Genomic DNA, 23,361 nt, shown 5'->3' on the forward strand with positions numbered 1-23,361 from the left:
CGGAAAGAGTCGGTGCAGCTTATCTGTCTTTTATAAATCTAATAAAACTAAAGACTTTTTTGAGATATGAAGGATGCGATGCTACTCTAAAGGTACTCAAGATGAACATGAGATTGGCTGAAACTGTGTGTGTTACCCCCTCTTTAAGTATTTTAAAAAAGTGCGCTAAAGCAGTAAAGATGCATATTGCATGCCTGATTTTTATTTTTAACTGTGTACTTTCATATGCAAGATTTTTTTAATTGGCTTCAGTAGTGTTTTGCTTTATAATAGCTTTCATTAGCATTAACAAACATTATTACTTCATGAAATAGTTAATAGCTCATTAGAACCACAGGGCTGCTCAAACTCATCATCAGAACCTGGAAGAGGTTGCTTTGTTGTGTGACGTCACCATAATGAATAATCTAAGCAACTCAAGTCCAAATATGTTTCTAGTTTATGACACAATTTGTCATGGTGTGCATTGTGTTTGTGCATTGATACGCAATTACTTTTAATTGGTATTGTCAGCCCTGCATTTGTCTCAGCTGTATACAAAGTTTTAATTAGAAAACTTTGTTGTAAATGAGATACAGTATAGTTAAGCATAATATTTAGATTGCAGATTGAAAAGTGTTTCTAAACTCTCCACATCATGGCTTGCTCGTGTCTGGGGAGTAATCAAATAGAGAATCTGTATGCAAATTGAATCTCTATCTTTGAATAAATGCATTTACTATTTTTAAAGGTTGATTTAATGTTTCCGTAATGTCTTTCCCTCTCGTACCTGTTCAGTGGGAACACTTGGGATCCGAAGAGCCTTTTTGCATTCAGACATTTGTCCTTTGAGTTAATATGAAAATTTAATTACAGAATAACTCGGGCTCTTGATAGAATCATAATGCTTTCAATTACAGATCCACCGCTTTAAAAAGCCGTAATTTGTATTTCATCTTACACAATATAATCACTATTTGTGATGCTTTCCTTGCTTTAGAAATGTTCTGCAAGTGATGAAAGAAAATGTGTTTTTGTGTTAATATTTTGGGTTTAGTGGAGGATTAGTGCTGTGAATCGTGGGGTTTGGATGTGGAAGATGAGTTTGGCGAGAACACCCGCTGTGGCACACGTCCTTTCAAACACATCAAAGAGTCTGACTGCTGAGAAACTGCATGCAACACACATCTGTGTGCTTCATCAGCGCCGAAAACTGATTCTGATTGCCGCTTCCTCTGCAGTGTTTTATCCTCAAGGATAAAACCTGCTCAACCGGGCCTGGCTTGGTTTCGTTCCCCACGCGCCTGTCGAATTCAGGTCAGGTCTGGGTCAATGGAGAACGAACCACCTTTTGGATAAGGAACGGTGGCGGTTGAAAGAATGCGCTGTAATTCGAACTGTTGCAATCAGCGAGACTTGTAGTCGGAACTGAAGGGACTTGGGAAGGACTGAATGGGAGAATCAGGCTCTTCAAAAGACACAAAAACGTCTCGGTGTAAACACAAACGCTGTAGGCGCTCGCGCTATTGTTTCTAAGCAGACACATCGATTCGACGCCGCATCAAAAGTATTCTCCCAAGAACAAATAATATAATGAAGTCCATTCATATCCTGCATTGATTTCTCCGGAGCGAATAGTGTTGAACCTGTGGAGTTTTGACTTTCCTTGGTTATTGAAGACAAGATATAGGGTATGTTGGAACCAGAGCCTGATTTATCCCATTAACTAAGAGAATTGCCAAACCGTAAAGATAATGGTGCAGAGCTTCGGTGATACCTGCCGTCTTTCTGGTGTAAATTTCTCTAAAAGTCAAGCAAATGTGTGCAAAAAAAGACGGATCATTTCATTCTAATGATGCACGGCATCCTGGAGAAAAGCAGATCCTTTATTAAAATCATAACTCAAAGTTCATCGCTGTGGTTCTTCCACGTTCTGCACAGACTGTATGTCACAATGATGTCAGATACACCGGCTGTCTTTGTCGCTCTGATAAAGAGCTCAGATTAGCATTGGGATGTCGAGATTAGCATTGTAAATATTTATTTGAGCAAATCAGTTCGTTAGGATGGTTTATCCCTTTAAGAATGCTTGTTGAATCAACCCGATTTGGATTGAGTGATGTACAAATGTTTTGCAGATTGTCCTGAATCATTTGAGAGAATTGGTTCAAAAGAATGATTCATTTGCAAATTTTATATCGCTAAAATGCAAGACACATTTGGATTACAAAAAAAATGATTCAAGTTTAGTTAAAAAATACGTCTTATTTTTATAAAACCAAAATAAAACATGTGAAACCTGGTTGGTTTTCTGTTTGGTTTCCTTAAAATGACAATATAATGTGTTTTTTTTTTTTAAAAAACAAAAAAACCTGAAAACCTCCCCAAATTGCAACATTTTTGGAATGTTTGAGTGTCTGTAATGAAGTTTGTTGATATGGGAAGAATGAGGCGGGAACCGGCGAACGTTAAAAGACTTTAATCAAACAATAAACACAAAATGAAAGTAAAAGCGGCAGCCCCTCACGGACGACTGCCGCGCACACACATACCAAAACATAAACAAAACAACAATGAAGTCCTCTCTTGTCCTTCACTTGTGTCGCTCGTCCTTATATGCCTCCGGGCTCCCTCATGAGAGGACTCGAGACCGGTGTGCCTCGCTGTTGACGCTCATTCTCAATCACACACCGGTCTCGCTCGCTCCTCCCACGTCTCTCGCTCGTCAACCTCGCCACAGAAAATAGTATGAATTGAAAGGGTTTTTTATTTTTTTAAACAGTGAAAGTCTTTTGCTGCGTCTGAAATCCCATACTAAATTTGGTTTGAAAATTACCTTGTGACACAAAAAAGTGTGTTCTATTTAGTATTTATAACTATAAGTATTTATAATATATATCTATTTAAAAGTCGACATTTATGTGATTAAAGTCGAGTCGTCATCGACTGAACCTCGAGCTGAGACTCGAACGTGGGTTGCCTATGGAATATGCCACTGCGCTGCCCACGAGGCTATTGCGCCTATATAACAGCTTAGTTTGATCAGTTCTTTTGTCTTTGCCGTTATATTTCTCACAGACTTCTGCTCGTCCTAAATCGGATACAGATAAAGTAGCAGAGTAAAGATAATATTTATATGAATGCATTAGTGAGTGAGCAACTGTGTGTGAATTAATTCTACCTGGCAGCATCTCTCTATTAATAGTGAAGCTGTGGGTTTTAGTTACTAAGAAATACATGCTAGAACTTTTCATTTTCTAAGCTATTTTATTGATAATCACAACAGTACTGACTACATTTCTGTGATCAGCATGTTATGTGTGATCTACTGTCTGTATGTGTGTGCATTACAATGCACATTCATTTAGAACAGCGATTAACTTATGTGCACAACAAGCTGTTTAAAGGTCCCATGGCATGAAATTTTCATTTTATGAGGTTTTTCAACATTAATATGAGTTCCCCTAGCCTGAATATTGTCCCCAAGTGGATAGAAATGTTGATCGGTGTAAACCTGAGTTCTGGCTGTCTTTCTCTGCCTTTGAGAAAATGACAGGCCAGACGAGCCAATCCTGAAGTCTCCTGGTTTGACGTCCAAGCAGGAACGGTTACCTCCCTTTCCTCCGCCCAGAGAATCTGGCACGCCCATGCAAACGCTCGAGTCAGATCATTGATGCTTGTGAACGAGTGAACGCTGGCAGTTTCTCAGTGTTTGGATGTACAAATGAAAACAGAAGTCTTTTTTCAGTTCCTTCTGATCTGTGATCAGTGATTTCTTATGTGTAGCTAATTATTTATTATTCGTGCACACGCTGCGGCTTTTCTCTCTCCCGACAGAGCGGTGTTTTCGTGTTTTCTATCTTGTGAGTCAGTGTTTTTGTACGTCCTCGTCGCGTCTATCTGTTCTACAATGTGCATACAGTCGTTTCTGCTCAACATCAGCAGAGTAACATCTTTAGAGATAAACCTTATACATGCCGAGGCTCGGCCTTCAACATCCCCGACCCCCAGTACTGCATCTGGCCCACAGCAGAGGCACCAAACGCGGCGCGAGATTAAGCAGAAGGGGGGTAAGCATGAGGGTATCCGGGCTAGGCAGCCTAGCTCCACAATAAACTGGATTACATTCGATTACTGCTGTTGTGTCTTTGTTTGCGCTGTGTACTCAATGCGCGTCACTGACGCTTTACATATGATAGGAACATATCTAAAAATAATGGTATTATCAACACTTACTCGTAACTCGTTCTTCTCGACAGCTGTAATGGTACTTTGCATGTGTTACAAAGTTGGTAATAATGATGAAGACGGACTCGGTGTGACTGGGACTCGTGTTTATTCAGAACTCTCAAATACAAACACAATAAACTCGCACTGACTGACAGCGCTCTCATAACTCAGTAGTTACTATAAATAACTTTGTTAGCAATCGCTGAGCTCAGTCTCTGGTACATTAGTGATGTCCGGTTCGCGAACGATCTTTCTTTTGAACCGGTTCTTTTTAGTGAACCGAATCAGTTCACCAAATCGGACTGAATCGTTCTAAACGGTTCGCGTCTCGAGTCAGCGCTGATCCATAATTTACTAAAGTTACTAACTTTCTGACATGAGTGACAGCCCCTCCGACTAGAAATAGACTAATAACCTGAAGTATATGCTGTAACTAAAACAGTTCACTGAACTGAGACTGACAGAACTGATGTGAAGTGAACTCCGGTCCATCCGTCTCTCTGGCAGCAGCTCTTGCGTCGTAGACCTCGTTAAACCACGCCCCCTCCGCTCAAATCAAATGCAAAGATGTCAGCCAATCACAACAGTGGGCGTTTTTACTGAAGTCTCACAGCAGACATGCCTCTTGAAGCAGTGCATTCAGCCACAGGGCAAACAGCAGTATAGAAAAAATGCCTTTTATTTCTAAATTATGACATTTTATGATGTAAAAATCATACTAACAATATAAGTACACCTCAGGAAACATTATAAAATAATAGAAAAATGCCATGCCATGGGACCTTTAAAGCTTGCTTTCACTCGATCAATTTTGAGCATCATAATCAAACATATCTTGCGGAGCGATCTGGGAGTATGCATTTATTAGTCATTTTAACTGTTGGAAACAGAGCGTAAAAGTGGACTTCAAAGATTTCTTACCCTTTTGCGCCCTCTATAGGCCATGATCAGTGACTAGTCTAAGTAAAGCTTACAGGGATAGTTCACCCCAAAAGGAAAATGATCCCACAATTTACTCACCCTCAAGCCATCCTAGGTGTATATTACATTCTTCTTTCAGACAAATACAATCGGAGTTATATTAAAAAATGTCCTGGCTAATCCAAGCTTTATAATGGAAGTGAATGGCAGCCCAAACTTTGAAGCCCAAAAAAGTGTATCCATCCATTATAAAAGTAATCCACATGGCTCCGGGGGTTAATAAAGGCCTTCTGAAGTGAATCGATTGGTTTGTGTAAGAAAAATATCCATATTTAAAACTTAAAAATATCTAGTAAAATATCTAGCTTCTGCCAGACCGCCTTCCGTATTCAACTTTCGAAGAAAGTGTTACGCCTCTCGAAGTTGAAAGCGCTTACGCTACATCCGACGTCAGGGTAAATCATGGGTCATTTTCATTTTTGGGTAAACTATCCCTTTAAACCGTCATGGCAAAGCATTAAAGTCGACTTGTCTGTGCAACCCCTAGAATAAATGTGTGTGGTATGAATGAAATTTAGTATGAATACATTTGCCATGTTGTCATGTGACCAACGTCGTCAGTTGTGTCGATTCACCACCATTGACAACTCCTCTCCTGTGGCCTCATGGGAAAGTAAAATGTCCATTGAATGCACACTTCAGAATCTTGCAGGAAGTAATTGGTCATCAGGGTACTACATTTTTCGAATTCTGTGTATTCGGACATACTACTTGGCATACTGTTTTTCACCAACTGTAAGTAATGATATATTCTATTTTGGACGCAGCGTTTACCATTTTTAGCATATACACTCACCTAAAGGATTATTAGGAACCCCTGTTCAATTTCTCATTAATGCAATTATCTAATCAACCAATCACATGGCAGTTGCTTCAATGCATTTAGGGGTGTGGTCCTGGTCAAGACAATCTCCTGAACTCCAAACTGAATGTCAGAATGGGAAAGAAAGGTGATTTAAGCAATTTTGAGCGTGGCGTGGTTGTTGGTGCCAGACGGGCTGGTCTGAGTATTTCACAATCTGCTCAGTTACTGGGATTTTCACGCACAACCATTTCTAGGGTTTACAAAGAATGGAGTGAAAAGGGAAAAACATCCAGTATGCGGCAGTCCTGTGGGCGAAAATGCCTTGTTGATGCTAGAGGTCAGAGGAGAATGGGCCGACTGATTCAAGCTGATAGAAGAGCAACTTTGACTGAAAAAACCACTCGTTACAACCGAGGTATGCAGCAAAGCATTTGTGAAGCCACAACACGCACAACCTTGAGGCGGATGGGCTACAACAGCAGAAGACCCCACCGGGTACCACTCATCTCCACTACAAATAGGAAAAAGAGGCTACAATTTGCACAAGCTCACCAAAATTGGACAGTTGAAGACTGGAAAAATGTTGCCTGGTCTGATGAGTCTCGATTTCTGTTGAGACATTCAGATGGTAGAGTCAGAATTTGGCGTAAACAGAATGAGAACATGGATCCATCATGCCTTGTTACCACTGTGCAGGCTGGTGGTGGTGGTGTAATGGTGTGGGGGATATTTTCTTGGCACACTTTAGGCCCCTTAGTGCCAATTGGGCATCGTTTAAATGCCACGGCCTACCTGAGCATTGTTTCTGACCATGTCCATCCCTTTATGACCACCATGTACCCATCCTCTGATGGCTACTTCCAGCAGGATAATGCACCATGTCACAAAGCTTGAATCATTTCAAATTGGTTTCTTGAACATGACAATGAGTTCACTGTACTAAAATGGCTCCCACAGTCACCAGATCTCAACCCAATAGAGCATCTTTGGGATGTGGTGGAACGGGAGCTTCGTGCCCTGGATGTGCATCCCACAAATCTCCATCAACTGCAAGATGCTATCCTATCAATATGGGCCAACATTTCTAAAGAATGCTTTCAGCACCTTGTTGAATCAATGCCACGTAGAATTAAGGCAGTTCTGAAGGCGAAAGGGGGTCAAACACAGTATTAGTATGTGTTCCTAATAATCCTTTAGGTGAGTGTATGTTGATTTAGTTCACTCAAAAAGGAAAATTCTTTGTTCTGCAGAACACAAAAAAATATTATTTTGAATAATATTGAGGTCCAAATAACATTGGAGCCAAAAAGCAATAAAGAGATATTTTTCTTTTGTGTTACTCAAAAGAAAGAAGGTCATGCAGGTTTGGAACAATATGAGGGTAAGTAAATGATGACATAATTTCTATGCCTTTAAATGTTTGTTCCTTTTTGTCTTGATTCAAATTACATAGCGTTATTTGACAAAGCAGGCGAGCTAATAACCTACATTTCTGAAACGTTACTGGGTTTCTGCAAGCATGTACTTTATTCTACCGCAGCTAATGTGATCCCCTTGTCGATCGATACTCTTTAGTTGATTCATTACCGAATACATCGCTTTGCAATCACCCTGTAGGGGATCCAGGGCTCCTCATGGTGCCGTATTGACTTTTATGTGTGATAGTGTAAAAGTAACCTACCTATGTTTAGCGCCTGCTACTATTCAAGAAAAATCCACAGATATTGGAATGCTACTAGCTTAACACAGCCAAATGACTTTCATTTACTGAAGCAATGATGTCAAACGTTCACACTCACGGTGTTGTTGTAAAGTATAATGTCTGCTCCTTTAATAAGATTGGGCTGTTATGATAGATTTTCGCCTGTCATAATGAGACAGTAAAATAGCTGCTTTTAGTGGCAGCTGTAGGAGATCAGGACAGCGTTTTCATAGGGAGGTCTTTGGGGGCAATGGAGCAATATTTCACTAATGGCAGAGCTGGTTCAATCTTAATGATCCACACTGTAATTTGGGTCCTTCCCGGTGCATGTAAACAGTTGCGAGCTGCAATAAATAGACCGTCATCAAGTAGTAAAAATGACTTGTGGCCTAGAAAGCATCAGGATTTTGTAATTTCGTTTCAAACTGCTAAATGTTTCCGTAGAGAGGGGTGTAAAACAAAAGATTTGTCTACAACACAAAGCGAGCTTTCAACAAGCAGCCTGCTTCAGAAACCACAACATTTTTACAATGTCGCTTTTTAGTTGCAGTTAGGTTACATTATAGTACAAAGATGTACAATTCAGACATATATTTAGACAATTGGAGATCAACTTATCATCTTATTAAATCAAATGTTATGGAAACATTGTGAAAATGCTCTCACTTAAACTTAAACATTTAAGTTATTTTTAAAATGGCACTTAAAGAAAACAGGATTTTGTTTTATAATATACTAAGTGTGTCCGTAGAGAGGAAACAAATGATGGTTTAACGAGCAGCAAGTAGAAACCACACAACGTTTCTACAAAGTTGCTTTTGGGTTGCAGTTACAACATTATAGATGTGAAATATAAAAAAATATTGTAGCCAGAACACAATGTGCAGTTTATCTATTTGAAGACATAAAATGTGACCCTGGACCACAAAACAAGTCATAGGGGTCATTTTTTTTAATTGAGATACATCATCTGAAAGCTAAATAATTTCTTGTGTTTTATTAGAGAGGTGAGCAACTGTTTGGATACATTCATCGACAGAAAACAAATGATTGTTATATAGCTCAACACAGTTAGTCTTATTGTTTATATCTTTTTTTCTTGATTTACCATCTGGAGTACCATGTTTTACCATGCCTAATATTTATCTAGCTTACTGCAAGTGTCTCATAGTAGCCGCCGAGCGAACACAGAGTAGCATTCTAACATAACTTTCAACACACTCAAATGTATCTAATATGATAAAATAGCGCTGCGTTACCCCACATAAACATGAGCGGAAGTAGCGGAAGCGCTCGTCTGCGGCATATTAAAAGCTCTGCAAAATCAAGGCATCATCAAGCTACTCCTTTGTTTTGAATAAGCGACATCTAGCGGCGAAAAATTACATATTGTGGCTTTAAGTTGCAAATACAAATTTATTTGTATACAACCAAAATAAAAATGTTGGAAATGTTCTGATCAAACAGGATTTGTAAGTACAGTAGCTTCAAAATATTAATAAAACTGGGTTTTACTATGTTTAGAAAAACAGAATAAACTGCAACGTTTGCTGTATTTATTTAGGTTTTAAAATAAAAAGCTTTACATCAAACTTAAAAAGCAGTGAAAATACTGTTGTTTGTTGACCGAATGTATGTTTATGCCAAAAATACAACAAGGTACAGCGTTTATGTAATACATGTTTGGAATGAAATGCGGATGACTAAATGATGACAGAATTATAATTTACGGGTGAACTACCCCTTTAAATTGGCAGGCGTTTCCAGTTGTGCGACCACGCACAAAAAGAAACGAAAGAATGCTTATATCTGTAGAAAAAAAGCGTTAAGGTTACATCCACTTGTTAGACTCCAAACTAGACTGTATTGACTAAATACAGTCCCCTGGTTCAGTGGTTTGTGAAACATATTTACTTCCAGTGACTTCCGTAAAGATGCAGTCTTTTACCTGAAGGGCTAGACAAAATATCAGTTGCTCGTATTTTCCCGGTGTGTTGGTCAATCTGTGCGAATCAAAAAGGACAAGAGCTTCATGCATAGTCATTGTAACATTTGGATGCCAAACCGAATCTCTTTGGGGGGAGATGGTGCACGGCTAAATGCCAGGATTTTATTGCAGGAAATAAAAGAGCAGACAGAAAGAGAGAGAGAGAGCAAGATGAGGGTAGAGGGAGATGGAAAGAGCAGGAGCGCTGAATCTAAAAGCGTCTGAGATCTCAGAAGGAGTCGAAATCAATGCACCACCACAGTTTTCAGCGCAGATAAAAAGGACCTGCCGTCTCAATTGCCTGGAAACTACTTAGAAATTCTCACTTCAAATTTATTTCAGGACTCAGCCACATTAGCGCTAAATACTCTGGGTCAGGATATCTTTGATGTTCTGCATCAAATGAAAAGCAATAATGGGCAGCGACTCCTGTTCACAGAGCAACAAGCCTGGGATTGTACAGCCCCATCAGACATAGGATCACTCCGTTTAGTCTTGTTCGCAGTTCTTTTCATTATAATGAATCATTTGTTAGCTTAAATCCCATGTTTTTTTACATACACGCATACGTATCTATTCATCGTTTTCGTTTGATGAACAATAGCCCACCCATCCTTCCTCCGTAGGAACGCAGATCCTCACATACCTGTTAAAACGGTGTCCTATTGACGTTGTCTGCTCTGTTAACTGCAATAATTACGAATCAATTGTTAAACTCTGCGGCAGGCATCAGTGGACTCGCGTATTTGTTGATGTTAAATCAAGGTGAAATGACACCGAACCAAATTGGACTCGTTCAAAAAACAAACGTTCGTTTGTGATGTGTAGATACGAACTGTGGCATAAACGGGAAGAGAAACAAGTTTTATGCAAATGAGAATTCTAATGAAAACATATCTCCCAGAGATGCGCTAGCCAGGGTAAATGCCTCCATTTTCTCAGCATGAGGTATGCCGCGTGGGATTTAATTTTTAAATATACAAATGACGCAGCACGGCCAATGATCTGCACCCCCTCCCCCCTGAGAAAGTCTTTGTTGTGACTGTGAGGAGGAGGGAATAGGGATGGGAATTGTTAGGAATGTAATGATTCTGCTTCCGATTCCACTTAACGATTTGGGTTCCTTAATGATTCCATTTGCAGCCCCCTCCTTTCTCACTAAACAAAAGCAGGGCTATTTTTGGGGCATTATTTTAAGGTTGTTGTTTTTTTTTAAATATATATATATCCGATCAGGCACAACATTATGAATAACACTGATTATCTCTTCATCACGGCACCTGTTAGTGGGTGGGATATATTAGGCAGCAAGTGAACATTTTGTCCTCAAAGTTGATGTGTTAGAAGCAGGAAAAATGGACAAGCGTAAGGATTTGAGCGAGTTTAACCAAAATTGTGGGGGAAAAAAAGGGCCAAATTGTGATGGCTAGACGACTGAGTCAGAGCATCTCCAAAACAGCAGCTCTTGTGGGGTGTTCCCGGTCTGCAGTGGTCAGTATCTATCAAAAGTGGTCCACGGAAGGAACAGTGGTGAACCGGCGACAGGGTCATGGGCGGCAAAGGCTCATTGATTCACGTGGGGAGCGAAGGCTGGCTCGTGTGGTCAAACAAGCGAGCTACTGTAGCTAGAATTGCTCAAGAAGGTAATGCTGGTTCTGGTAGAAAGGTGTCAGAATACACAGTGCATCGCAGTTTGATGTGTATGGGGCTGCATAGCCGCAGACCAGTCAGGGTGCCCATGCTCACCCCTGTCCACCGCCGAAAGCACAAACAGTGACCACGGAGCAATGGAAGAAAGGGGCCTGGTCTTATGAATTTCCTTTTACATCACGTGGCCTCCAAATTCCCCAGATCTCAGCAGCATGGGGCACACCGTATTAATACAAATACTTTAGCTTAAATAATGTTTTTAATAATTTCTAACGAATACTTGTACTATTTTCTGTTTATTTTGATAAATAAAATAATTAGTTTTTGTTCAGTAAATAGCCTATACTGTCATTAAAATATATTTTAAAAATACAGAAACAAAATCATTTTAAAACGTAAAAATTCTGAAAGCCTTGAAGGAGATCCCATAATAATTTTATATAGATTTACAGTAGTAATAATAAATGATATGTTATTATATGATATGATTAATATCATATTTCAAATATGATTGTTTCATTATAAATAGTGATTATCTCTAAAGTGGACACCCAACTTAATATATGATATTTACCATCTGAATCTAACTGTCATGTCAACAAATGTTAAAGTCAGCCTGCTGTATATTATCATGTTAATTATTGTGCCTTTTGCGCCAACTGCAGGGGTGCCTTTTATCCCAAATACCATACTTTTACATATTCTTCCGTTATTGAAAAACTGTTGATTTAATTACCTTGAACAAAAGTGAATTTGAATCATTAAGAAGACCTTTGTCTCAAAATATGAATATAATTAATTTTATCGATTCTCATTTGCTACTTAAATCGATCACATCAAGGATCGGACAAATTTCCACGAGCATCTTGAAAAGCGGACGTTTTGGAAAGTTCTATGGCAAGTTTTTGTGCCATCTAGTGGTTTAGAGGGAAATAAAATCAAAGGCACCTTAACCGGCACAGCCCCTTTAGCCCGGTTGTACTAATTTAACGTGTTATTTGAATGAATTCGTTATTTACACATTTAAATAATTTAACATACCCACCCCAGACCTATGTGATAATGTGTTTAATAATACATTTTATAGAGTGCCTTTCTACAAACTCAAGGTCGCTTTACTATTGTAAGTCAAATAAACATGAGACAATATAACAGAAAAATATATGTTTTAAGATGGGCTTTGAAATCATATGATGATGTGAGGCTGTGAATATGTTCGGGAATAGAACTCCAGAGTGTGGGGGCAGCGATGCCGAAGGCCCTGCCAGCAAACGAGGCTAGATTGTGGTGCGGGACCAGCAATAGGCCAGATTCAGGGACCTAAGAGTGCGGGCAGGGGTGTATATGAATAAGGTCAGAAATATATGGGGGGGGGCGAGACCATAGAGGGCTTTGAATGTGATGAGAAGTATCTTGTATTGCATATAGAAACGAATGGGTAGCTAATGTAGTCTGTGTAAAACAGGAGTAATGTGGGAAGATTTATTGGTATGTGTGAGGAGTTCTGAATATATTAGAGCTTATTTAGGGTTGTAGTGGGTAAGTAAAAAAACAGAGAATTACAGTAGTCTAGGCAGGAAGTAATGAAAGCATGAACTGGGGTCATTGATATTTAAGAACGGACGTAAACTAGCAATATTCCGGAGGTGGAAAAAGGCAGATATCAATATTGCAATATTAATATTGTCAACACAGAGACGGAATGCAAATTGAAGTAGACCAACCAGAAGTATATTTGTTTTATCAGTGTTTAGTTTGAGAAAACTACTGGTCATTTGGTGGGGAAAGGAGCAGCGTGTTGGGAATGAATGTAGAGCCGGGTCATCTGCATAGCAATGAAAGTTAAAGTCATGATGATGGATAATGTGAGCTTAAGGGACGCATGTAAATGATGAAGGGTAAAGGTCCAAGAACAGAACCCTGTGGAACACCATGTGAGACAGGGCCTGTAGTGGACTTAGCCTGATAGATAGAAATGTGATTTTCATCAATTTGATGAAACATGATTCAGAGCAACAACTCACTGCGTGATGTAGTGAGTGCTACTGCTATTGTATGAGTTTTTGTCTCATGTATAGGCCTATATGATACGATATAGTCTAGCAGTTTCAGCATTGCAGGAAACTCTGTCTTTAGTATTTTAGTGCGTTTTTTCATCTGCATCGACGGAGGACTGCAATCGTTCAAAAACTGTTAAAGGAATGAAAAGGAATGAAAACTGGTTATGCATAAGAACCTTTTATCAAACCCATTCCTAGAAGCGAGATATCAGATACAAGCTCAGAGAGAGTCGAGATGCAAAGGTCTACGTGTCGAGTCAGGAACCAGCTGTGAGCATTTGCAAAGCGACTGAATGCTAATCCTGTGAAAGAAGGCAGTTCTCGGGCTGACTCTGGCTGATGTCAGATCGGCGATAGCGCCAGGAGATAAGCACGTCTTATCTGCTTCCTTAAGACGCGGTGTGACTGCCATCTGAAGTGGCGTAGACACTTGCACAAAGCCAGGCTTCAAGCGTTCCTCGCATATCACAGTCTCTGAGCTACAGAAGTGTAACAGAGTCAATGGAAAGGGCTCCGGTGCGCGCTGACGTGCGGTTGATGAGCGAGTATAAGCTCTGCGTTATCGGACTCGTCTGTGCCCTGCCGGTAATGAGAGAATGAATTAGATTTCTCTTAAGGTCAATTGTATTTTGCATTTCAGACCATGTGCGTTGTAGTACTGCTTTGATTCAGCATGCTGACGTTTGTCTTTTGAAGCTTCATTTGAAGGATGGCACATGTTTTAATGACCTTCATTTCTTTCTCTCTCTCTCTCTATCTCTCTCCCTAGATGTGCATGTTTATATGTGCATTGTGCATATATTTATTTGAAAGGGTTTGTTAGTTTGCATGCAGCCTAGTGGTTAATGGTGTGACCTGGTATCTGAAAGATTGTAGGTTTGAACCAAACCTCACATTGTTAGAACTTAAAGGGATATCTCACCCAGAAATTAAAATGTGGCCTTTATTTACTAATTTAGTCGAGTAAATCCACACTGACAAGCGCAATGGAAAGTGACAATTGTTCACATTGCAAACCAGAAGATGTTGCATTTTCATTACACTGTATGCAAAAGAGTGGTTAGTACATGCAACATTTCTTCTTTTGTGTTCCAAAATTATGATGGAATCAAACAGATCTGCAATAATAGGGCCCTATTTTAACCATCTAAGTCTAAAGCTCACGGTGCAAGTGCACTTTAGGCATGTCTGAATCCACTTTCGCTAGTTTAACGATGGGAAAAATGGTCTAAAAGGGTTGTACCTAATCTCGTAATGAGCCATGGGTGTGTTTTGGGCTTAACGTGCAATAAACCAATCAGACTCTCATCTCCCGTTCCCTTTAAAAGCCAGTTGCGCTTGCATCCATGGCAGATTGGCTATTTACATGGTGAAATTTGCAAGCGGAAAACTGAACGCTTCTCCAGAGAGGAATTTTAATATTTAAAAATGTTTGTGTGCTTCTGCGCGTCCCTGTGTGTGTAATAAGCAGAGTGTACGCGTGTTGTGGACCCGCCTATAGGCGCATATTACTAACGTGCCCTTTACATAACAAAAACATTTTTTTATTTCAGTTGCCTCGAAATAGTAACACGCCAACAATGCGCCTGAACACACCTCGTTTTCAGACCAGCATGCCCATGGGAGCACAAATGGGCGCAAATGCATTTGCTTTTTAAACATGGAGCAGGACGTGAAAACGGGCTGGAACTTGCAAAAAACACTTTTGTCGCACCTACCGCCGCATTGCACCGGGTTTACTGCCACAAACATGAGATGTCTTGTGTGTTTCACTTTTTTTTTAATAAAATGTTGTTTTAATTGTTTACTTTAATTATTTTTACTGCCGCAAACCTGAAGATTTCTTGTGCGTTTCAAAAAAATTCTGCTCCAAAATTTTGATGGTACTAAAAAGATACAGATTCTAGGGCTGTCACAGAGACTCAATGCACCTATTTCAGTCATATTTGTTGGTTGGTTGTAGAGATATTTTATATGTGGTATTAAAAATAAATGCTTACAGCAGCTTTAAGATGGTGCCATTCTGCCGTGATGTTGCGTGTATGTGGAGGTGTATTGTGATTTTTATTTGAGACATTTAGCCATTTTTATTTATAGCATAATAATAGAGGACAGGAATATTATAGGAATTGTGAAATGCTGCAAGTCTGATTTAAACTTGCATTGCCTATAATGTGCTCTAATTACTAGACCACAGCTCCGACCTGAACCATTATTAAAGAAACTGCTTCATCTTGCGCTTTCACACAGGTGTGCAGTGCGATACAAAACCAGGACTTCACTGTGATCGAGGACTACTGCACTGGTCTGAAAGCCCTGCTCTACCTGAAAAGCATTGAGGAGCTCCAGGACTGGGACGGCCAGTCTCCGCCTACGGCCCGCCATCAGAAGGGGAAGCCTGTGCCTACGCTGGAGCAAGTCAAAGGAAGGGTGAGAGACTTCACAGCTGTATTAAAACACCCTTTTACTGATGATTACCCCTCCCAAACTTCCTCCCACTCTGTTTTCCTTATTACAGTTCTCTGACACGCCATTAAGGAGCCAAACGCAATTCCCATAATTCTACAGCTTTAGGAACAAGTGCTCATTAATGCAGCATTAGCGTTACACCCGTGGACTTGCTCCCATCCATTTACTTGTTGTTAGTTCGTAAAATTCCTTGTAATAACAGCGCTGTCCAATACATAAAGTGCCCGCTTGCACTTCTGCAATCTCAAAGGTGAAAGAACATTATAGTGCAGCGCTTAGTCGTTATGGCCCTATTTTACTGTTTCTTCTGCTACAACGAAGCACTTGGACCAAATGGAGTAGTTTTAACCTGGCTAAGGTTAAAGTACGCACAAGGTCTTGCAGATGGATTGCATTTTTCCAAGTTTGAATCACCAGAAGAGCTTTTGACTTCCAGGAGAAAATAATTGGTTTATTTTATATCACAACTTTTATTCCTCGCACATGGCATTTACATAGCAGCAACAATATAATATAGAATCAGAAAATGAGATTGGACAAAGGCAGCTTTTCACGCGGTTAATGGTTTGTAGGCCTACTTCACGTGTACGTTCAGCCCTCAGTAATCTCCCTCATTATTTGTGAACAAGGAATATTAGGCGGCATGTAAATGAGCAAAACTTCAGTAAACTCCTTTCAAAGCAGCGAATTAAAGGCCTTTATCAGATCACAGCCTTTCTGCTAATACACCAGCCGAGGGAAAAGCTTTGAAGCCCGCCTAGTGTTTTCTAACACGCTAGCTGTGACTTCTCAGCTTCTGACTGCAAGGCGGCTCAGCGCAATAGTTTAAATGCTAATGCCAAATGAGCGTCGGGGAATGGAGGAATAAAGCGAAAGAGAAGCAGGCTGATAAGTGCAAGTCATTTCCATGTCGACAGGACATTAGTGCCGGAATTGTGGCAACAATAACTGAGGCGCTGGGAAAGCCGAGGGAAGCTGTGGCGTGTCGTGTAGAAACATCACAGCGGTCCATGTGTCCCCAGGCAGCGTAGAACCGCATTCAAGGTTCCTGCTCAAAAGAAGGAAAAGTCACTCACCGCACGGGTCACAGGGATGTACGCTTGACAGGCGGTCTTTTGTAAACCGAGAGAGAAGAAGAAAAATCAATGAACATTAGACCATGTGAGCATTGTACTTCGCGTCTGCTATTGTACAGCTCTGGCAAGCTGCTTCTCTGTCAGAAAAATAGATTTGCATTTCTTGAGGGAAATAACCAGTGCTTGCAAGGGGAGATGTGATAAAGACCAATCAAATGCATTATGACATCATTGCTTTAAGTCAAAGATTTGTTTCATTAAGAACATGTCATTTTTTTTTATCTTCAGTGTTACGACCCGTTCCGTAAAGACGGGGTTGACGTGAACTTTTCTAGTTGGTAAAATGGAAACCAGCCCCAGAGATCACCAAAGACACAATTTTAAATTCCACAAAAATTATCATTTATTAAGGTGGAAAAAGTAATTAAATTAAGGAGCTATGGCTTCAGGGTGCCCCAAGGCCAACATAATAAACAAAATAGACTTATAAATAAAACATAAATAATAAATAAAACTAAATGACAAAGAAACAAATCACAAACAAAGTCAAATAAATGGCAGGACACCCCTACGCTCCTAAACCATAAGAATTAACCTAATTAAATCATCCTAAACAAGCGGACATGATCAACTGAAGGTTTTGGGATCTGTCGACGGGAGGAGGCATCCAGAGCTCTTCACACCACAAGGCCAACGCCAGAATGAGCTCGGCCTCTTCGATTAGCGCTGCCCTTTTAAAGTGGCGCATCCGCCAATCGTGCTCCTCCAACAACAGCCAATCCCTGCACACATATACAAAGAAAAAACAACACACACAAAACAGATACAGAGGATCGTAACATCAGAATTGGGTGCTTTATCAGAAATGTCTGATTTACACTATCATTCAAAAGTTTGGGGTCAGTAGGATTTTGTTGTACGATATGCATTCTTAACGACGAAAAAAATGGCGCGCCAGGCACATGGTCCAAAAGGGTTGTACCTAGTCTCTTAATAAGGAATGGGTGTTTTGGGTATAACATGCAATAAACCAATCAGAGTCTCATCTCCCATTCCCTTTAAAAGCCAGTTGTGCTTGCATCATGGCAGAGTCGCTATTTACATGCCGGAATTTGTGAGCGGAAAGACTGAACACTTCTCTAGAGAGGAATCCTTTTATTTTTAATATTTAAAAATGTTTGTGTGCTGCTGCGTCCCTGTGTGTGTAATAAGCAGAGAGTACGCGTGTTGTGGATCCGCCTATAGGCACATATTACTAACGCGCCCTTTAAATAACACAAAAAATACTGCGCTATTGACTTTAGACCAGGTTTCTGTTGGTCAATGGCCTAGTCGATTTCAGTTGCCTCAAAATAGCAACGCTCCAACAATGCGCCTGAACACACCTCATTTTCAGACCAGCACGCCCATGGGCGAACAGATGGGCGCGAGAGCATTTGCTATTTAGACAACGTCGCACTGGACGTGAAAATGATAACTGTGTCTGGCTGAAACTAGCAAAAAACACTTGCGTCGCACCTAGTGGCACATTGTGGTGGGTGTATGATAGGGCCCAAAATGTTATTCAAATAAATTCTGTTCTTTTGATCTTTCTGTTCATTAAAGAATCCTGGAAAAAATATCACCATTTCCACAAAAATTCAACAGCACAACAGTTTTCAACATTGATAAGAAATGTTTCTTGAGCAGCAAATCTGCATATTAGAATGATTTCTGAAGGATCATGTAACACTATAATAAATTACATTTTAAAATATTTTCATATAGAAAACAGTTATTTTAAATTATAATAATATTTCACAATATTACTGCTTTTGGTGTATCAAATAAATGCAGCCAGACTTCAAGAGACTTCAAAAATCTTTTGAACGGTTGTGTATTATAATTTATTGTTTTTATTAAATTAATTCAAAATGTAATTTAATTCAAAAATGGAAAAAAGATCTGCATTGATAGATGTGATAATATTAGCTAGTGCTTGAAAATGATTTTTAAAGGTCCTGTTCTTCGTGATCCCATTTTTCAAACTTTAGTTAGTGTGTAATGTTGCTGTTAGAGCATAAATAATACCTGTAAAATTATAAAGCTCAAAGTTTAATGCCAAGCGAGATATTTTATTTAACAGAAGTTCCCTTTCAAAGCCTACAGCGAACGGCCGGTTTGGACTACATCCCTGTACATCCTGCTTTAATGACGTCAGTAGAACAGTTTGTCAACTAACCTCCGCCCACAAGAATATGTGAAAAATGGGGCGTGGTCGTGTTGCTCTCCCACGTGGAGAAGAGGAAGTGTTGCGTTCGTAGAGTGTGTTTGTCGCCATGTCGTTGAGACCGGTCGAGACGCTGTTATTTTCATTCCGGAGTCAAATCACCTTTGTTTGGCCTTCAGGGACGCTGTACTTTGAGCACATGCATCTCCCCGTTATGGTGAGAGGCGTGACCATTCCGGGCAATGTGCCCTAAGCTGCTGTCGAATCACAACACGGGAACCGCTGGCACAATCAGAACTCGTTACGTATTTCTGAAGGAGGAACTTCATAGAACAGGGAAATCCTCAAGCCGTTTTTAGGACATTGAAAACAGCGGTATACAAATAAGTAAATTGTGTGAAAAATACTGTGTTTTTTTACACGCAAAAACATGAACACATGTTATATTGCACACTGTAAACACAATCAAAGCTTCAAAAAAACAGGAAAAACGGGACCTTTAAAGCATTAGAGGCACAAAATCCATCCATTGTTCATTCAATCATTCGACCCTGTTCAAAACAAATATAAAAAGATCAGAGAGTTTAACTATTCATATTCTCTGAAGGTTATTCATCTTACCATCATTCTGGTTTTAAAGGATATGTACTATTTTTGAAATATTTATTTTTATTTAACACTTTTCCCCACTATTTCCTAAAGTGTTCAAATCATATTATCAATTAATTTGGTATTTTTTTAATATATGTACATTTTTAATGGAGAATCTACATGTATCTCCAGAGCTGCTGTGATTATCATCACATAATAATAATAATAATAATTATTATTATTATAATAGCTTAGATTTTTCCAGAAAAGTTCATATTTGGTTTGCATTATTTGAATAGGTTCACAGTTAATTGACTGCTAGCTAACATGTAGCTAGGACCATTACATGTAGTGTATCCGGACCAATTCAGTCACTGTATCCAAGATGTGTTCGTACACCAATATAACAATAAATAAAGTGGGGAAAAAAAGGTTTGAAAAACATACTTGGAAGCATCTGGTTTAAAACAAACAGGTATTTATCTTATAATAGGATGGTAACACTGAATAAGCAGTGGCTCTGTGACACACACACACACAAGCTCCATCTGTTCCACTTTCTCTCCTAACCAGGGCGTTGTGTCGCCCCTGACAGTGGGAGGCAAGACAACCTTGCTGAAGGCTTCATTACCATTATAGCCCTGCCAGGCAACACTGAGCTGCACAGGCAGCCAGACCGCTGTTTACAAGTGTTAATACCCCCACGGTCCGGCCTAGCTGAGAGAAAGTGGATCAGATGTCCAGCAGACACACAAACAGGCAGCAGTTTCAGTGTTGCACTGCCCAAGCGCAGCGTTTTAGAAATGGCAGCGGAAACCCAACCGCTCATCCCCCGAGAGAACGGCGCTTGCTGCCTCGGCGAGAAGAAAAAAACAAACTTGTCTTTTGCTGAACGCTCCCTTAGGCTTCGTTTTATCAACCACAGCGACTTCTGTGCTCTTCTTTCCTTCACGTTGTGGAGTGATCAAGCTGCCTTTTTTTATTCTTTGTGGCTAACAAATTTTCTCATACCCCTCGCTGTCCTCCATCACCCTTTCTTATCTCTTCTGTCTTCAGTTTGGCACTGTTTTTCTCTGTCTTCCTTCCTCCTTTGCTCTCGCTCTGTCTTTCAAGCTTTATATAAACCGTGTCCGGGCTGGTGCTCGGCTGCTCACTGTCCTCGGTCTCATCAAACTTGCCACAGGTGAGCTGTCAATCAAAGGAGGTGCTGTCTAAAAGCGGGCTGACAGCTAATATCAGTCTGGAGGCCTTCACTGGCTTGTATCCAGGCTTAATATGCTGAGACGACTATAAGTATCCCATTTATAGCTTGATTTCCTTGAAAAAGATAAAAATGTTTGAACATCCCAACCAACTCAACCCAGCAATATTAGCTCAACCAGTGGCACGAGTTTAGGGCAGGACTGCCTGTTTGACCTAGCCAACGACAAACAGATTACTTGTTTGAACACATTAGTTGTTTCTTCAATTCTGTTTGGTGATATGGCCATAGAAATCACACACACTTTATCTTTAAAAGCCTTTCCCCCCAAAAGCATCCCATCTTGTCCCATCCAGCCGTTCAATCGGAATCATGTTTATTTTAGGTGACATATGGGGTCATTTGTGCGCAGGGATGTGAACGGGCCTGTGGAGAACAGTTTAGAGCACTGCTTTAGTGCGCATTAGATATGAAGAGACTCAGCCGGCCGCTGTCCTGTTTGCCTGGCCAGAGTGAAGATGTACTGTTATTGCCGAACGATTGTCCGACTGCTCAATGGGGTCTTTCATTAGCCCTCTCTCATATCTGACCCACGAGACAATGGCCAATCGCAATGCATAACACGCTGCTAGCGTCGTTCCGGGAAGCCGTAGTGCTGCGAAAGTGTGATGGGCTTGAAGCAAGGGTTTGACATGAAATTACAATTGAATAAATGTATGGCCATCACATATACATCAACGTTATATACATCTGCAAAAAATCCAGATATAGTAAAAAGGGCATTAAATGTTTGCTCTGAGTTATGATTTTAAATAAAATAATAGTTCATATTAGTTTTTTAGTTGAGTGTGTATTGTGTAACTTCTGAACCACTAGCACCACAAAATTTAAAGGGGTACTTCACCAAAAAAGGCTGTTTGTCTTCCATTTTGCCATATAGGTAGGAAAACTTCAACACCCATAATGCACTGGGTTTCCGTCCATGCGTTTTGGGTCATCCGGTGAACTTTTGCTGACGAATAAACATGATTCTTTTTCTGTCCGGGTAACAGAGAATGAGTAAGCATTGTTCATGTACATATACAGTGGTGGCCAAAATGATTAGAACACTTGGCATCTAGGAGTCGTCTTATTGGGCCTGGATTTATTTTCCAAGAGGACAATGACCCCGAAACATTCTTCTAACTATTGCCGGAACTACCTGCGACGGAAGAAATCTGCTGGGACATTGAAAATTATGGACTGGCCCCCTCAAGTCCGGACCTCAACCCCATCGAGAATATTTGGGGCAGATCTATTGTACATTCAAAGGAAAGCCTTTGGCTTCAGTTGCAGAAGGCATGGGATAACATTAGTGAAGTTCTCAGAGGAAATATATTGACACTATGCCAGAGAGATATGCTGCTGTAATTGCTGCAAAAGGAGGACATACCAAATATTAAAGTCTCACTTCATCTGATATTTGATAGTCTGAGCAACCATCTGCATGTTTCATGAACATTATGAAATTAAATCATTTTTTGGAAGCAAAAAAGGTCAATGTTTTCAGATCTGTCAGGTGTTCTAATAATTTTGGCCACCACTGTACTACCGACCAGGGTTTGAAATGCACACCTGCCAATTGTTTACTCACTTTGCTGGGGAAGTTTGTGTAAGCCAAAAATGTGCAGATTTAGCGCAAATACTCAACTTGAGAGTCATTATGATATATTAAATACATCTTATTGCGCAGAATCTGCGCATATCTGGTTTACTGAACATACACGTTACTACGCAACAAATAACGGCACGCTTGTTAATTTGCATTGAAGCAATAGCGAAGATTTAAAAAAAAAAAAGAAATGTGGCGATACTTGAAAAAAAGCTCTTCCTTACTTATATAGAGGACCCTGAGGATAAGAGCTCTGAGGACAGTTGAGCATTTGGTTAACAAAAGACATTGTTATTTTCCAACATCCTATAATTTTATCAGACCCTTACTTATCCTGAGACCACAGGTTTGTTTTGTTCTGCATAGTGTTTGATGTTCTTTGTACTGTATTGATCTGTCCACCTAAAATACATTTTTGTGAAAAAGATGAGGATGAAAGAGGAAGCGAGATGAGTAGAATCTTTGACGTAGTTAATCTGGATTATTTCTCTTTTTTCTTTTTCTCTTTGGCTAGTCTAAGTTCTGAATGGTCGGTAACTTAAAAATGTTGTAGCCAAATTGGCCGGTGAGTAAAAAAGTACATTTCAAACCCTGCTGCCGACATTGTAACAATACAAAGCGGATTGAAAATCAGCAAAGTTACTCTCATCATCCATTGTTTGGGCAAACAGATTTCCTGCCCTAAACTCATGTCATTGGTTGTGGCAGTGCTGCTGGTGTTGCATTTCAACCAGTGCTATTTAAGTATTATTTATCTACTATTATATATA

The 23,361-nt window shown here is 39.9% G+C and overlaps 1 protein-coding gene across 1 annotated transcript in view; it reads left to right on the forward strand.

The window, feature by feature from the left end:
- Positions 1 to 23,361, forward strand: part of dpyda (dihydropyrimidine dehydrogenase a) — a 307,704-nt gene that overhangs the window by 267,043 nt on the left and 17,300 nt on the right. The window contains exon 20 of the mRNA XM_079805615.1: positions 15,645 to 15,824. Coding sequence (XP_079661741.1) covers positions 15,645 to 15,824 — 180 coding nt within the window. The remainder of the gene's footprint in view (positions 1 to 15,644; positions 15,825 to 23,361) is intronic.

This window comes from Gobio gobio, assembly GCF_949357685.1.
Source record: "Gobio gobio genome assembly, chromosome: 23".
NCBI classification, from domain to species: domain Eukaryota; kingdom Metazoa; phylum Chordata; class Actinopteri; order Cypriniformes; family Gobionidae; genus Gobio; species Gobio gobio.